This window comes from Lissotriton helveticus, chromosome 5_1 (assembly GCF_964261635.1).
Source record: "Lissotriton helveticus chromosome 5_1, aLisHel1.1, whole genome shotgun sequence".
In the NCBI taxonomy this organism is placed as follows: Eukaryota; Metazoa; Chordata; class Amphibia; order Caudata; family Salamandridae; genus Lissotriton; species Lissotriton helveticus.
The window spans coordinates 1,420,498,802-1,420,516,067 of record NC_136065.1 but is presented as its reverse complement, the minus strand read 5'-3'; the positions used below and the strand labels follow the sequence as shown (position 1 = coordinate 1,420,516,067).

General features: G+C 48.0%; 1 protein-coding gene across 15 annotated transcripts in view; it reads left to right on the top strand.

The window, feature by feature from the left end:
* Window positions 1-17,266, top strand: part of HIPK1 (homeodomain interacting protein kinase 1) — a 700,213-nt gene that overhangs the window by 516,280 nt on the left and 166,667 nt on the right. For 9 of the 15 annotated variants that reach the window (XM_078644414.1, XM_078644415.1, XM_078644411.1 and 6 more), the window contains one exon: window positions 15,397-15,531. The exons of the other annotated variants lie outside the window; for them this stretch is intronic. In XM_078644414.1, the coding sequence (XP_078500540.1) occupies window positions 15,397-15,531 (135 nt within the window). The remainder of the gene's footprint in view (window positions 1-15,396; window positions 15,532-17,266) is intronic. 15 annotated transcript variants of the gene reach the window in all.

The window sequence follows — 17,266 nt, the reverse complement described above, 5'->3', positions numbered from 1 at the left end:
AAGTGACTTCGGTGGTTACAGCTCATCTTCACAGGTTGGGATCTCTGTGTTCCCTTACTACGGCAACTGGTTGCTGAATACAGGCTCATGCAGCTAGTGTCTGAACAGGACACCATCTTCCTGCTCTTCGACCTGCAGGATTTAAATAAACTTCTCAAGTCACACCTTCAGTCCTCCTAGTGTCCGCTCTTCATGAGGGTGGAGCTGGACACTTTCTGAAGATCTTCCTGCCCCCTAGTGTTTTTGCAGCATTCAGGCTATGATTTTGATGTTTCTGGATGGAGCTCTTCTTTGAACTTGAGAATCCAGTGCCTTTTGTGCATGTTTACCACCTGTATCTTTCTTGTGTTCTGTGGCTGAGTGCACACCAGTGGGGCCTATGCTTCTCGTGGTTTCAGCACTAGGGAGAACTCACAGACCGCATTCAAATTTTTCTAGTGGCAACCCTGCACCTGCAGTGGTGGCTATTGACGGGCCAACTCAAGTACAGGAAGCCTTTTTGCCCTCCAGCGTTGGCCACATTAATGACAGATTGTTCTTCTCTTGGTGCACTGGGGCATCAGAAGCCTTTGCTCTCCTTCGGAGCAGAAGTCTCATTAACCTGCTCGAGTTTCATGCGACCTGCCTAGCCTTTAACATGTGGGTTCACATCACCGGTGTCTGGAGGTGCTGAAGTTATAATCTTGGGCTATGGCCTGTGATACCTGGGTGGTTGTGAACCATCTAGAGGGCTCCCTGAATGTGCTGCTTTTACTGGGCTATGGTGGCTACAAGAGCAGCAAGGCTATTCAGAAGTGTACAGTTTTCCATTAGATCATCCTGTGCATCATGATCTGCCATGAAGGAACTTCCTCAAGATATCAGAGGTCTTTCTGGTAGAGCAAAACCTGAATCTTCAGCACTGTCAAGTTGGTCCTGTTTTTGATATTTGCCATGCTGCAGTGTTGCTTTGTCCCACACTGTTTCCATACATCACTCTCTTGACTCCCAAGTGCGAGAGAGCCATTTTGTCAGATCAGACTTCTTAGTTTGACCACCACCTGGGAAGTCCTGCCTTGGGTATTCATTATTGTTTCAAGAGGTGAGAAATCTACAGGTAGAAGTATCCATCAGATCAACAAGCTACTTACCTTTGGCAATGGCCTTTCTTGTAGATACTCTACCTGCAGATTCCTCACTAATCATGCACATGTCCTTGTCATGAGGAATGATCATGTGACTGCTAATAGGATTCTAAGTTAGGTTTGGTACACTGTAGTTCAGTCCGCTCATCACCCTCATCTCCACCACTAAGGGCATGGGAAAAAAAGGTTGATCAACTCCAGCTGTGTGATGGCAGACCCTGGAGCCTAGGCACCGAATACAGGCACCTGAGAGCTATTTCAATTTTCCAGATTACTGGTGCCTTGAAGGGATTTAAGCGGTGAGTAATCTGCAGGTAGATAGAGTATTCAGAAGAAGAATCATATAAAAAGGTAAGTAATATGGTTGTTTGTGCGCTTGCACAGCTTTCTTTTCCCCTCATTAGAGGTTGGACATTTTTGTTTACCATGTTTTGTTAGAGTTCCTTCTCATGTTTGTTACAAAAGGGCACCCTGTCTCAGGTCCTAACCGTTAATATATTAAATTATTATAGAAAAGTTTATTATGATTTTAAATGTGTGAAATAAAGGATAGTCCTTCATTGAATGTATGTATAAATTAGGAATATATTTGAGGGGGAAAAATTCTACGTTGTATATACAGTGAAAACCTATTAGCCTGTAGATCACCCTGTTCTCCCTTTATGCCACTTCTCCCCTCTCAGATTGAGGGCTATGTAACAATATGTAAAACTGAGAACTACTGGAGGTATGCAAAAATTAAGACTGGTCTCCCACATAGCTTAATTAAATGAAATTAGTGTTTCCGCAAAAGTAGTTTCTTAGAAACTAACAAGATCCCTTTCCTTGCATTTGATGTGTCTAAAAGATGCTGGCAGACTTAATCCAACAAGTTCAGAAATTTACAAGTAAAACTTGCATGTTTAGTCCTCTGTTTCTGGTTGATGTGAAGCTAGAACCGCTCATGTTTTCAGATCTTTACCATGCTCTACCCTACTCAATCAGAGTTCCCCTTCCATGCAGCCATTTCTCTGACTATCCAGGTCACTTATTTGAGTACAGTTAGAGAGCGCCATACAAACCTGCTTGAAATTAATACTATTCTTTGCCCAAAGACAGCAGGAATATGCATAAAACTTAGTGACACGAATGTCCGCCTTTCCTTAATCCCAAAACTACATTGGACAACATTTGCGAGATGATTCCTTTTATAGTCGTAGCTGACTGTAGACATTTGGATGTTCATTCCAAGCGATAACACCTTAGTACTTGTATCTTGTGAAATTGCAGAACGTAAAGCCAGAAATGGAACATGCTCTATCTTGGGAACTGAATAGAATTTTTCCTGTGCCCTTTTTTTTTTTTAGATTGACTTTCAAAGCGCAGCTGCAAATAGCAGCATCCTGCCTCCTGGATGAGCAGGCATTGTAAGCATTTCCCCAATGTCAGTCAATGCTGCTTTCTCATTACATCTTCTTTATGCAAGATGAAGGTTCTACTACTTTGCGCTCCGATCAGATGCCAGGGAGGAAAAATATTACTTTTACCAACTTCCCAAATGCCTCCCTTCTGTTTCTTGCTTTGAGAACTTGCTCGTGGATGGAAAAAATAGCGTTTGCCACTAAGTGATTATAATGCTAATAGAGGCGATAAAGTCAGCAAGAAATCGCTCAGTGAAAAACTTTCGATTACGTTACAAGTTTACTATTTGTTTGTTAGCAACATTTGAAGCTAATGATCGCAATAGTTTTGGCAAGGATCGTCTACTACATTCTTCACAACAGTATTTTCTTTTTCTTGTCCTACCGTTCAACAATTTGTACACGTGCTAACATGTGTCCTGTTGTCTCGCAGTATTGTTTTAGACACGAGAGACTGCATTCATAGTACCAGGAGGTTTATTTGGGTATCGAGGTATTTTATTCAAGAATGCATGAAAACCATCTTTTCGCCATTCAAAAGTGTTAATTCCTTGTTGAGGTTTTCCTACTTTCCAGGAGTACCTCTCCCACATGGTACCCATCCTTGCGCCACCAAAGCTAGGGCAGCATCTACTTGTCTAGGAGCATTCTTCGTTTTGATGCAGAGCATATGCGTTATCTTGAAGCGCTGCTCTGCATACCAGTTGCTATTTCGCTGTGCTGCAGGCATCTATAAGTAGCCCGATGTCAAGTAGCAGAGCGTATTTAACATTCCTGTAGTTAGTGTTAAGTTGACAGCAATATTTGATAATTGCTTCTTAAATAACCCTTTCCTCTGCGCATTCCCGCAGTTGGTTGGAAACGTTGTGTCGTTTGGCTTGCGTGTGCGCAATGTTTTATCGTCCACAGTTAGTATTTATTTTTATCATTAAGGAATAGAGAAAACACAGAACTTAGCAGGCTCATTTGTACACACTTTTAGATCACTAGAGCCTTTACTCTTCCCCTCTGTCAAGTTTGGGGCCTCTGCTTTTTAACTTTAGAATTGAGAACATTACAAAAGCTTGCATTGTCGAAGTACTTGAGGGGATTACCCCATAGCCTCAGTTGTGTTGAAGCTGTGTGTGCAGTTTTCATGTGTCCACTATGCTGCAGATTATTCCGCTTGAATCAAACCTGGAGCTCACGTGGACTGTTTTAATCCCAATACACCGTTTCAGTCCCTTCTGCACGACTTTATTATTGAAGAATATTTTAGCAGCACTGATCGTGGCATCACCGTGCTGCGAGAATTTCCTTAAATTAGGTCCTTACATACAGACTGGCTCCATACTTGTAGAATGATATATCATTATTTTGCTAGGCTAGCTCAAACCCTCAGGTGGGGGGGTTGGCTCCCACTGAACTTAACCCCCCCCCCGCCCCCTTTCCCCCCTTCCATCTTTGGTTTGCATGTAGTGAGTGACCACTGAACAATGCTGTGTATTGAGTTTCTGTGTTCACTGCTCTTTTTGTCTGCAAGTAGTGGTGCCTAGTACCATGTTATGTGAAAACGTGCTGTAGCATCAGGTTTTATATTCACTTTAATATTCGGGAGTGTGACAGAGGGCTTGTGTTCACTTTAGTTTTTGTGACTTTGACGGAGTTCGCATTGGCTAACGTATGCTCAACACACAATCTCCATTGATGGGAAGTTGTATTTATGGTGCAAACTAGGCACATGGAAGTGATTAAGTTGGGCCATATTCAGAATGTTTACTTTATAACGGGCGTGGTTTGTGCAGTGGAGCTGCGTCCTAGACTATACTCCCGGGGTTACTTATCACTATTTAGGAATGTGAGATCTACCCTCCCACGTGAAGGATTCCAATTCAGATTTAGGGCTGGAATGTTCTTGGGCTAACAGTTATTCATTTTAATATCGTTTCCTCTCTGAGCTTCTGGAATGTTTGACACAGTCGAACCTTTCATTTGAAGAACAAGCTCGAAGCAGAGGAGGCATAACTTCAAAGGTTGTTCAAAGGACGGCTACTGAAGGGAATCCCAGTCGCTTACCGTGCACAGCTCATGATGGGCATCTGTTGGATTGGCTCCAAAATATGAAAACATATTTTTTTAATGGTGTTTACCTAATTGCCTAACTCGAAAATGAGAGATGAGTTCGGTTCATTTTGTTAATCAAGTTTAGCTGATCTACAGTGTTGGAAAATGTCTTCGTACCCCTCAATTCTAAAAGAATGCTGAAAAATTAAATGCAACACTTGAGGTTAGGTACAACAGAAGGAGATCGAGAAGACCCAAATTAAGTTTGAATAAATCGAAATGATTTATTTTGTCTAGAGCATATTCCACAAAGTACATTTCTTTATTATAGTTAACAAACCTGGACAGCAGCATGAAACTTCTTTTTCATCTTTGTTTTATTAGACTACCAAGACCGCTGAAGAGACTGCTCTTTCGAATTGGCACAGGTTACTCTTTGGAGATGAGGTCTCATACCATTCCTTGCTGTGTCGCACTGTAGGATTTTATTTTGTACTTAACTAAGCACCAAGAAACAGGAACAGCTTTGCCTCTAATCGGTATGTTCAAAGCAAATGTTCTGTTTATCAGGGAGCTTTGTAAAGGGTTGTTTATAGCACTGAGGTTGCTTCGAAGCACTAATGTTTGACCAGGTGAAGTACAAAAATAGTATTGCGGTGGTAGTCTAGTGAGTAAATTCACAAATCAGATATTGTTTGCTGCAACGACAAAGAGTGCCAGTGATTTCCGTGCTCGCCAGAAAAATTCTAATTTCGCATTTGTCGTCAAGTCCAAAACGAGTGGTTCTGATATGGACTCTTCTTTTCAAAACTTGGGAACCTGGACCCTCAGGCCCGGTTATACTGCAGCTAAGTTATCGAATGGCAAAACATTGCGCCCACCCTCCATTGTTCACTTTCTTCCCCTAAAGCCTTTTTTTTTTTTACAGAATTGTTTATGTATATATGTGTTTTTTTTAACATAGAACTCCTTCTCACGTACCTTGTGCATTTTTTTTAAAAACAATTTTATTGATTTAGTGCACACAACATATACTCATTTCGTAAATATCGCTATTCTCAGGTCGTACAGTTAGATAACTTCAGTTTCAATCCCAACCAACAGTCCCTAACTAGTGGTTCCCACCGCCCCCCCTACCCCCGCCCCCCTTGTCAGTGTGCCTCCATCCCCCTACTACGGCGTATCAGAAATTATTTAGATGAAGCAGGTGACTTCCCCCACCCTTTCCGTTCCCAATTCAATAGCCAGATGGAAGTCCAGGTGGTGCTCAGTGCTGCATATGACTTCCAATCCGCCCATGAACATATGTGACACATGCAATCCGCCCTCGCCTGTTGCTGGTCGCACCGTCTAGCACCCCTCCTCCACTGCCTCTCCCCCGCGCCCTCCGCTCCTGTGTTCCCCTCCAAGTTCGCCGGCGCGCCAGCCTCTCCACCCTCATCTGCCTCCAAAAGTGATTGTAGGTCCGTCACCAGCGCACTCCACGCCCTGGCCGTATCTAGCGCTTTATCGTTGGCTGTGCGCCTAGCTAATTGCAATCTTAGAGACACTTCACTCGCTGCCCATTGCAGGAAACACCCCCGCCACCTCAGGAAGTTAGGCCCCCCTCTAGATTTCCAATGCAGTGTAAGTTCCCTCTTGGCCATTATCAACCCCAGATCGTAAAATTTGCTGGTAACATTTGTGGCTGGAGTATGGGGAAACCAGAGTAGCAGGCATGCCCCCGCGTCCGCGGCGACCCGTAACCGCATTCAAACAGGAGAGAACATCAGTCCAGGATGTGCCAAGTCCTGTGCACGACCAGAACATATACTCAAAGTCAGCACCGTCCGCGGCACAGCGGGGACATATCCATTGCGCACCCCCGAAGATCCGTTGGATCTTGGCCGGTGTCCAGTATGCCCTATGCAGAGTGTAGTACTGAACCAGTTGGAACCTAACATTGCGCGTGCCCTTCCAGGCCCTACGTACAAGCTGAGGCCAGGTCGTCTCCGGTATCTGCCGACCGAGGTCAGCCTCCCAGCGCTCCCGCAGCTTGTCAAGGGGGGGGAGGGTCAGCCAGCGCCAGTCTCCTGTATAGGCAGGTGATGGCCTTATAAGTGCCAGCCGCCATCACGACATATTGGCAGCCCAGCGACGTGGGCGGCTCTACCAGCCCCATCCTCCAGCGCTTCTGAATTCTAGTCACCAGAGCTGCATGCAGCAAGAAGTCACCCCTCGGTAGGTCGAAGGCCTCCTGCAGGGCACAAAACGGCAGCAGGGCACCATCCCTATACAAATCCCCTATCATGTGGACCCCGCAGTCCTCCCAGTTCGTTAGTGCCGACCAGTCCCCACCATGCGGGAGGGCCGTGCACATGCCCAAGGGAATCTCCGGTGCATATGGGACGTGACATCCCACCCGCCTGTGTCCATGTAACCAGCACCGGCGAAGGGTGCGCTCCTCAAGAGTCAGCTGCTCCAACCGAAGCTCCTGTTGGAGCACGATGAAGGACAGGACATGGCGCTGCATAATCCGACCCTGCGGGCCGTCCGGTCCTCTGAATTCCCGTGCCACAGCCTGCGTGAACCACTGTAGTTGTGCAGCCAAATAATACCATTCGAAATCCGGCACCGCTAGGCCACCGTCTTCTCGGGACCTAAGCAAGGTATTCAGGGCTACACGTCTCCTGCCAGAGCCCCAGATAAATCCTATCACCATGGATCTTAACGTTCGGAAAAAGGAAGGCGGTATCCACACGGTAATGTGCGGAAGAAGTAAAGCAGGCGCGTAAGGACCACTATTTTCAACAGCGCTATTCGTCCTGCCACAGACAGCGGAAGAGTGCGCCAAAACCCCATGCTGCCTCTGATGCCCCTCAGGGCCCTACCCACGTTCCCCTCATAGAGGAGCGAATGGGTGTGATAAATGTGGGCACCGAGTTACGGCAGGCAATCCGGCCCCCAACGCAGTCCATCAAGCACCTCAGGCCGGACACAGCGGGAGGTCAAGGGGAAGGGGCAGGTCTTAGACCAATTAACACGGAGACCCGACAGGTTCCCGAACTCCTGGAGCAAGGCCCGTGCACCCGTCACCGACGATTCCACATCAGCCAGGTACAACAAGAGGTCGTCGGCATACAAGGAAATATAATGCGATTCGCTGCGCAGTGTTACCCCCTCATAGTACCGACCTTGTCGGGCCCACGCCGCCAGTGGCTCAATCGCCAAAGCGAAGAGGAGCGGGGATAATGAACAACCTTGTCGGGTGCCCCTTTCCACCGAGCACGCCGCAGATATCGAGCGGCCCGTACGGACCCTAGCAGTAGCAGACTCATACAGCAACCTCGTCCAGCGGACGAAGCCGTCCCCCAGCCCGAACCGAAGAAGCACGCAGAACAAATAAGGCCATTCCACACTATCGAACGCCTTTTCGATATCCACCGAAAGCACGGCCGCACCCGCGGGGCCCTCCCCCTCAACGTCCATGACCCTTATCAGGCGCCGTATACACGTCGAGGTGTTCAGAGTGGGGATGAAGCCCGACTGGTCCGGGTGTACCAGAGAGCACATATGGACAGCCAGCCGCGTCGCCAAGATCCTGCTCAGCACCTTATAGTCCACAGTGAGCATCGATAGCGGGCGATATGCCGTCCTAGCCGTGGGAAGGCCGCTCTTCTTCAACAACGGCACTATGATCGCCTCTCTTGCCGACACCGGCAGTCTGCCCAGTTCCCAGGCCTCCCCATATACCTGGTGCAATCGGGGTGCCAGGAGATCTACATACGCAGCGTAAAACTCCACCGGAAGGCCGTCACCTCCCGGCGTTTTCTTCCTGGCCATATGTTTAATCGCCGCTCTGATCTCCCCCAGTGTGATAGCCGCCCCCAACGCAGTGCTCTGCTCTGGGTCCAGCCGCTGCAACCGAGCCTCTTCCAGAAAGGCATCCAGTTCCGCCGGGAGCGCCGTCATTCTGCTCCGATAAAGTTCCGCGTAGTAATCCCGGAACTGATCATTGATTTCATGCTGTGAATGGACCAGTGCACCGGTCGGAGTAGTCAGCGACAGTATCGGTGCACCCCTAGTCTCAGGATTGGCCAGCCACACCAACAGCGAGCAGACCCGATCCCGCTCCGCGTGCGCTCGGACCATGTATTCCCGATAGTGATGGCAGCGGAGCCTCTCCACCTGGACGGCAACCCGCTCTCGAGCTGCCAGCACCTCCTCTCTATTGCCCCCCGCCACGTGACCGTTCTTCTCCGCCTTCCGCAGAGCGACCTCCTCCCGCTCGACATCGGCCAACAGCGTCCGGCGTACCCCCGACGAGGATGAGAGGCACGCGTATCACCACCTTGAAGGCATCCCACTCAGTTCTCATGGAAGTAACGTTCAATGCAGTCCTCCACTTCGGTGTGGAAGACCGGGTCCTCCAACGCCAGCAGGTTCAACCGCCACGTGGGAACCGGCTGCCGCTGTCTGGACCAGAGGACCGTAAGCAGGCAAGGGTTATGGTCCGATATGGTCCTCGCCAGGTACTCGCAGTTGCGTGTAAGTTCCTGGGCCCCAACCGAACAGAGAAAGGTGTTGAGACGCACATGTAGGTCATGAGGTGCAGAGTAAAACGAATAGTCCCTATCGGTGGGATGACACGTCCGCCACGTGTCCACGAGCCCCCACCGTTCTTGCCAGTCCCTCCGGGCCTTGGCCACCCTGCGTACCACTGACTGAGCCAGCGGCGGGTGGGAACGGTCCAACTCAACGTCCGCCACCGAATTAAAGTCCCCTCCCATGAACACCGTGCCCACTAACATAGGTGCCAACCTCCTCGACAACGCGGAGAAGAACGCAGCCTGATCAAAGTTTGGGGCGTAAACGCAGCAAAGCGCAACATCCCGGCCATCCAACCGCCCCAACACTGCCACAAACCTCCCGTCCGAATCCACCCTCGTTGTTAAGGGCTGAAAGGGGGTACCCGCCCGCACCCAAATCAACACCCCCCTAGCATTCGCAGAATAAGTAGTATAGAAGAGTTGCCCTCTCCATCGCCGCTGCAGCGCTTGTCCTTCTGCCAACGTTAAATGCATCTCCTGTAAAAAGGCCACCTGGACCCCCCTACGGACTAGATATGCATGCACTTTGTATCTCTTCCTCATGGAGTTAAGCCCCCGCACATTCCAGGTGATGCCCTTCAATTCTAATCTAGCCGCCATCAATGGGCACGTATCGGAGTCCAATCCCTGACAGTCCCATCGGCACACTGACAATTCCCAAAAACTCAAAAATCCCGTAACAACCCCAACCAACCCCAATCCCGCCCACCCCCAGAACAGGCACCAAACAGTTGTCACCCATCCAAACCCAACCCCCGTATACGAGGGAAACTCTGGAAGTCACCAGAGACTCACAAGTTATGTGAGGTCGAGGGGGTGACTCCCCACCAGCCGGCCGGACAGCCAAAGACCCGCTACGCCAGGAGAGGTCGATCCCGACTAAGAGTAAACCACCCCTCGTCCCCCCCCAGCAGCACCACCTCCCCACTAAAGAGGCCAGGGACCTTGCGTACTCCGGCACGAACCCCAGAGAGCAGATAACAACTTCAGTCCCATCATCCCAAAAAGCAGGACCCCATCAACCCAAGAAGTGCCATCTCCACAGGCCTAGCACACCCCCTTACTGTCCTCCGCTCAGCTTCCTGGGAATCACTCATCCAGTAGTCCATCGGCAGTCTGCGGGGTGACCTGAGGCAACTCCCCAGGCTCCTTGTCCGAACCCCCATCCGAGCTGCCTGGCTCCGCCTCATCCGAGCCCAACCGGGATCCCGAGTCCACCGCCTGGTTTTCGGGCACTGCTCCAGAGATGTCCGACACCGCCTGTAGGGCAGCCTTCCTCTCCTGGTCCGTCTGTGATGCCGAAGGGGACCTCCTGCTCTCTCCTCCGATTACGCCTGCTTCTGCGCGGTTTCGGCCGATCCTCAGCAGTCCCCGTCCAGGTACCTGTGCCATCCTTGCCTGCCCGATACCGCTCCAACCACTGCCAAGCGTCATCCGGTGAGTCACAGAACGTCGCCACTCCATCTACCAGCACCTTCAGGCGAGCTGGGAACAGCAAAGAATACTGCACCCCCTCATCGCGGAGAGCTCGTTTGACAGCAACGAAGGAGAAGCGGCAGCGCTGGACCTCCTGGGAGTAGTCTGGAAATATCGACACTGATGCATTGTCCACCTTGTATGGGCCAGCCAACCTGGCCTGCCGCAGAATAATGTCCCGATCCCTGAAATGCAGCAGCCGAGCTATCACTGGCCGAGGGGGACGGCCCAGGGCCAGGGGACGTGCCGGGACCCTATGGGCTCTTTCCAAGGTATAAAAGTGTGTCAAACCTTCAGGGACCACCACGTCCTGCAGCCATTTCTCTAAGTACGCAACCATGTCGTCCCCTTCAACATTTTCGGGTAGACCCACCACACGGACATTATTGCGTCTGTTGCGCCCTTCCGCGTCAGCCGCTCTCCGTTCCAGTTGCTGCACCCTGCGAGTTAAGTCCTCCAACGCGGCATCCGACGCCTTCTGGGCCGGTTCCAATGTCCCTATCACCAGTTCTGCGGCCTTGACGCGGTCAGCAAGCTTGTTATGGTCCGCCTTCAAAAGGCCAAGACTCGTGGAGACCTGAGCAATGTCGTGGCGCTACGCCTCTCTTGTGTCCCCTATGGCCTTAAGGATTTGGTCCATCTGTTGCTGTTGCAACCCCGTCACCTGGCCGTCTGTCGGCCGCAGCTCATGGGTATCAAGGGAGTCTTCAGCCTGGTCCGGCGGCGCCGCGCCCGCCCCCTTCCGCGGCTTCCCCATAGATAGTCACCGGTAAGCACGCCGGTGCCAAGTGCCGCAGGTCCGTCCCGACGTACCCTCCAGATGAGGATGGGAGCCGTCTTCCCGCAGGTCGGCCAAGCAGGATGTCGGGGTCGCACACGCAGAAGAAAAGACTTCCAGCAGGCGCAGTCTGGGCCCCAGGCACTCGGTGCTCCTATGGGACCTCTTCCGCTCCAGGCCCCCACCGCCGTCAACTAGTACCACCAGCGATACCGCGCCGCTCCGGGCCTCTTGCGATCGCCGGTATGTCCAAACGCCAGTTCTTGGGAGGGCAGTAGTGCGTTTCCAGGCCCCCACTCTAGGCAAGAAGGCCGCTCCGGGGAGTCAGCGGCGCTCCCAGCGCCCGGCGTCCTATGGTGCTGGCACCAAGATCGCCACCGCTGATGTCCACTCTGGGCCAATAAGGGGTCCCCCTTAATCGAACCCGGGCCCTCCGCTAACACCGCGGTCACCAGCTACTCAACAGCACTACCACTGCCGGCAGGCCCCCAGTAGGCCAGATACCCCCCAGCTCCTGGGGGGGCGCCACTCCTCAGATGGGTCCGCAGGGCCGGGGCGCCAATCGTCCGTTGCACCGCCTATCGCCGACAGGAGCCGCCGTGCACAGGGCCCCCCTCCGGGCCGTTCCGCTCCTCGAGTCCGCAGTGACGACGTCACCGCGCCTTCACTCCGGTGCCTCGGCCCGTCGTTTCTGGCCTGTCGGGACCCCAGCTCGCGGTCCCCAGCTCCCGGGACCAGTGATCTCCCCAGCACCGTCCTCCGGTCGTCCACGAGGGTCCACACGCCGAACAGCCCCTCAGTAATTGAGGCCGGGGATCGGCCGTGTGTTGTAGGCCCTGACAAGATGGCCGGCCATCGCCTTCGCAGCTCCCTCTGATGAGCCGAGTTTCGAGCAGCCGCAGGTCCCAGCTCACATCTGACCGGCGCTAAAGTGCTCCGCATCGGTCAGGAATCAAACCTGGGCGGTGGCGCCGCCGGAGGGGTCCTCGGTCAGGATAATCACCGAGATCGACCCGGAGCTCGGGGCTCAGGCGACCATGCTCGGCAGTGTCGTAGCCACGCCCCCTTCCCCTAAAGCCTTATGCCCACCGTCCGCTGTCTGTTTACTTTCCCAACCTGTCTCACCCACCCTCTACTGTCTATTTATGTCCCCTGCAACTCCCTCCCAACCTCCATTGTCAGTGTTGTCCTTGTCCATTGTATGTCGCATGCCTTCTCCTTCACCCATGTCCATCCCTTCCTATGTTTTGCCTCGTCCCCGACCCACACTCTGTTTTAAAATTATTTTTAGCCATGCTGCACAACATTGCTGAAGCATGGCTAAAATGATTGCCAAAGCCAATAGCTCTCATAGGCGAAACCAATTTGCTTTGCCAATGCTTTTGGAGGATCATGTCTTTCTCCATTTGCTGAGCTTTACTTAATACTGGGATGTCAGCCAGATCTAAGTGTGTTGATGGTAGTACTTTGAAAATCTGAGGGAGTTAGTTAGAAGATGTCTGAGGCAATGTGTTTTTATCCTTCACCGTTCCACTTGTATTTTTTTATTATTTTTGTTTTCCAAAATAACATTTTGTTGATAGAAATTGATATAATTCTGAAGCTGTATGCTTCTTTTCTCTTTTGTGGCTGAATAATTAGACTGCACAATTTTTCACTTTTACACACTGTTTTAGCATGATTGTGTTGATTTTCATTTTGTTTGCCACAGTATAGCCAGACATCAGTACAAACTTTCACTAGCATGATGTCAAGAAAATAATTCAGATGATAAAATCAAGCCCACTTTGAGCATGCAGTGGTTATATCTGTTCTGTATTTGGACTTTTCTCTGATAAATGTTAAATTACCTGAGCTAAAAAAAAGTAGTATCTTCATTTATAAATGACGTGCATTCATAGCATGATTCAAGAAATAAAGTCGAAAGGTGACGGTAAAGGAGATACCAGTTTAAACAACCTTTGGCAAAGTCAGTAGGTTTGATATGTGTACTGCATTTGTTATTGACTTGGTCAATGCTAAGCTAAGTGTACTAAGTGGTGAAAGCCAAAGCTAAATTTGCTTGTCCCTTAAATAGTTATGCAAATATTGAGTCCTTTTTACACGCAGTGTGCAAATCTGAGAGTGAAGTAAGCCTTCCATGTTTTGGCCCTGCATTCTGTGCTTTTGTTTTCAGCTTATCCCTTTTAGTTTGCTCAGTGTCTTTCCTACTTGACATTTGGGAAAAATAATTCCAAAATATGAATTTAGTTGTTCTGGCGGCTGACAGTACTAAACTGGAGCAGACCCGCCCTCCAGTGTTTGCTTTTCGTTTTTTGGAGTACAGTGTTCAGATTCAAGCAGTAACTCTTTTTCTGTCATAGATGAGAATGATGCCAGTCCTCAGTGGTTTCTGACTACGCCGTTTTATCAAATTTCAAAGCCAAGTGTTCTTGCCCCATCATGTCTGGCAAAAATCTAAATCTTAGCGGCGGTTGTATGCATGGGGCCACATCCTTTATTGTTTAGTCGTGCAATCTAGATAATTGGTTGTTCTTAATTTCCATGTTTAATTTTACTTGTATGGATGTTTTATAATTGTTCTTTTGTGTTTTATATGCTCGATTGTTATGTTTAAAAACAAGCTATCAGCACATAATAGTTTAATTTTTTTAACTTGTTTTTTTTTGTTTTTTATACCATTAGTTAGATTTTAAATGATTTTGAGAAGATGGATAGCATTCTGAGAAGTGGTGGTGGTGAGGTTTAAAGACATAGGACCCTTGTGAGCATTATTTTTCGATGTAGTGCTGACAGCAAGTCTAAAAGCTTTGATACTCCCATATATATAATATATCGCATCAGAGAGCAACCTATTTTGAATTGTTTGCTGTAACCTTACCGTAGCATTGACTATAGTGAATAACACATGCCTGAAGTGTATGTTGAATAAACGTATTGTGCGCACTCTTAGCATTTGCTCTGTGGATGATTAACCCTCCATATCTTTCGACCTGAGTCTTTTTTTAAGCTTGTAATAGTCCCCATGTACTATACGTTATTAGAAAGAGCAAAAAAATATTGCAGACTCGTGTCTCAGCTGCAAAAATAAAAACGGGTGCTATTTTTCAAACATAAAATAATGCACATTTTTCATGGATAAGTAATATCCACTAGTAGTATTTCAAAATCTTTTATAGAATATTGTAAACCTCCGACAACGATGTAAAAGTTTGTTACAGTGTTTCACCTTGGAAAAATAGGTGCGGTGGAAGTACGATATTTTGCTTTGGACAATGCATTTAACCAATTTAGATGACACGAAATGCTAGCTACTTTGGCAAGTTTTCGCCATGTCACTATTTTTTCGCAAATTTAAAACCTGTTAATGCATTTAGCTCATGTATTATTGAGGACATAAATAGTTGGACATATACCAATCCTGACCTACAAAACCTGCAACCGTATAAAATAATTTTAAGCTCCCATGTGCAGGTAAACATACTGTGGCAAAACCACCTACTCCGCTAAAAGGCCTGTGGATAATACTGCCCATCGATTTGTTTTGTTGGAATCCTTTTTAATGAAATTGAATATCAATAATCTTCTATCTGGTGCAGTTTGCAAGCAGTCAAAAATTAGTTTTTTAATGAGTGATGCATTTCTCCATAGGCAGGGAAAATAATGGTTTTGCATTTGTGCTACCATAATGTTCAATATTGGATGACTGTTATTCTGTAGAATGGATGAAGACAGTTTATTGATGGCAGTTAATCACTTCACAATTCCAAATGTTTATAAGGTGTATGTGTCATCAATAAACAGATGTGTCTGTATTGTAAACTTGTTGATCTTCTCCAACTATCTTTTATTTATTAATTACTGCCAAGAAATCTGTAATATCATGCGATCATCGTTAGAAGCACAACCACCATATCCCTATTGTTAAATCCAAATAATCTGCCTGAATCCATTTTGTTTCATTCACTGCCTAATCTACATTTCAGGGAAGCTGTACACCACTAATGGTAGCAACTCTTCATCCACACGTAGCCACCATCACACCGCAGTATGCGGTGCCCTTTACCTTGAACTGCGCTGCCGGGCGGCCGGCGTTAGTTGAACAGACTGCTGCAGTACTGGTAAATGCCTCACTTGATTGTGTACACTAACTGATTTTTTAAATATTTCTTTCAATACTTTGAAATCACAGCGGGCATGGAAGCATGTGCCATCTATTGGCTGACTTTTCGCTAAATCCTACGCAGCTCATTTTTTAATGTCTTGTTTGCCTTCCCAACATTTGCTGATAACTTATCTTGCTGGTGTGTTTTTTGTATATCTTAAGTATTAGCCGAAAAGGGCTGCACATTTGCTTTTCCTTTGTTTCGCTCATCTAGGTCTTGTTGCTGTGATTAACTGGATTTAAAGATTTTTGGACCTTAGTCTCATAACTATAATTTATTTTTAGGTATGTACCTAAAAATAAAGGACCCCCTTACAATATGTTGAGTCATAGAATAATTAAAATTGCAGGATCTCCGTGGCCCATGTATACTGGTCACCCATAATTCACTTAAGAGTTTATATGCCATGCATGCAGATTTTAAATAAAACTATGACTATCTTTGCTACTTTGTGCGAACTAGTAATTGAAAAAAATCTATTTGATTGCATAAACAAAAACTGCTACTTAATGTGATCTTGTAATGATTAATCTTTTGTCATGGAAGATCAGTATTATCTTACTGCCTTTAAAATCACTAAGCCTTGCCATGTAACAACTGACTGTAAAACTAAATAGAGTCTGAAATTAATATAGTTTGTTTGCTCTATCATTATTTTCACCCAAGAGATATCTGTATGACATCTAAATCAAGGACACACAGTCTCTTTCCTCAACTGCTGTCCTGACCATAGGATTTGAATTGTGCACTATTTAATATTAGAACATTGGAATGTTGGGAGCTCCATTGAAAACAATGGAGTGCTCTGGGCTTATAATGGCTGGGATAAGCCTGGAGCTCCAACATTCCAATGTTTCTTTGTTCACAGCTCAGGCTGAACAAAGGATACAGGGAACCTGAGGGGATTCCAATCCCCTCACGCTCCCAAAAGGCTTTGTTTTTTTTGTTAGAACATTCTGTCCTCTAGTGACAGAATGTTCTAATAGCCTTATAGCCCTTCGTAGATGGGCTATACCGCTATTAAAGTCCCTCTCCCTTGTTAAAGGCCCTCGCCTTCGGCTCGGGGCCTTTAACGCTGGAGAGGGCCTTTAATAGCCGGTATAGCCCTCTACGGCGGGCTATAAGGCTATATTAGAACATTGGAATGTTGGTAGCTCCATTGAAAACAATGGAGTGCTCTGGGCTTATAATGGCTGGGATAAGCCTGGAGCTCCAACATTCCAATGTTTCTTTGTTCACAGCACTGGCTGTGAACAAAGGCTTCAGGGAGCCTGAGGGGATTCCAGTCCCCTCACGCTTCCAAAAGGCTTTGCTTTTTTTTGTTAGAACATTCTGTCCTCCAGTGACAGAATGTTCTTATAGCCCTTCGTAGATGGGCTATACCGCTATTAAAGTCCCTCTCCCTTGTTAAAGGCCCTCGCCTTCGGCTCGGGGCCTTTAACGCCGGAGAGGGCCTTTAATAGTCGGTATAGCCCTCTACGGCGGGCTATAAGGCTATAATAAAGTCCTCAAAGCCTAATACATTCAATGAATGCACTGGCTTCCTTGCTCACCCCAAATTTCAACTGGCTGTGGAACCTGCTTCAGTCACAGTCCAGGTAGAAGGTATTATTTTTCAAAGGAGACTTTCTTGTTAGGCGCTATGAAGGGATCCGGTGCTGGAGCATCCCAGCATCCTCTACCAAGTTAA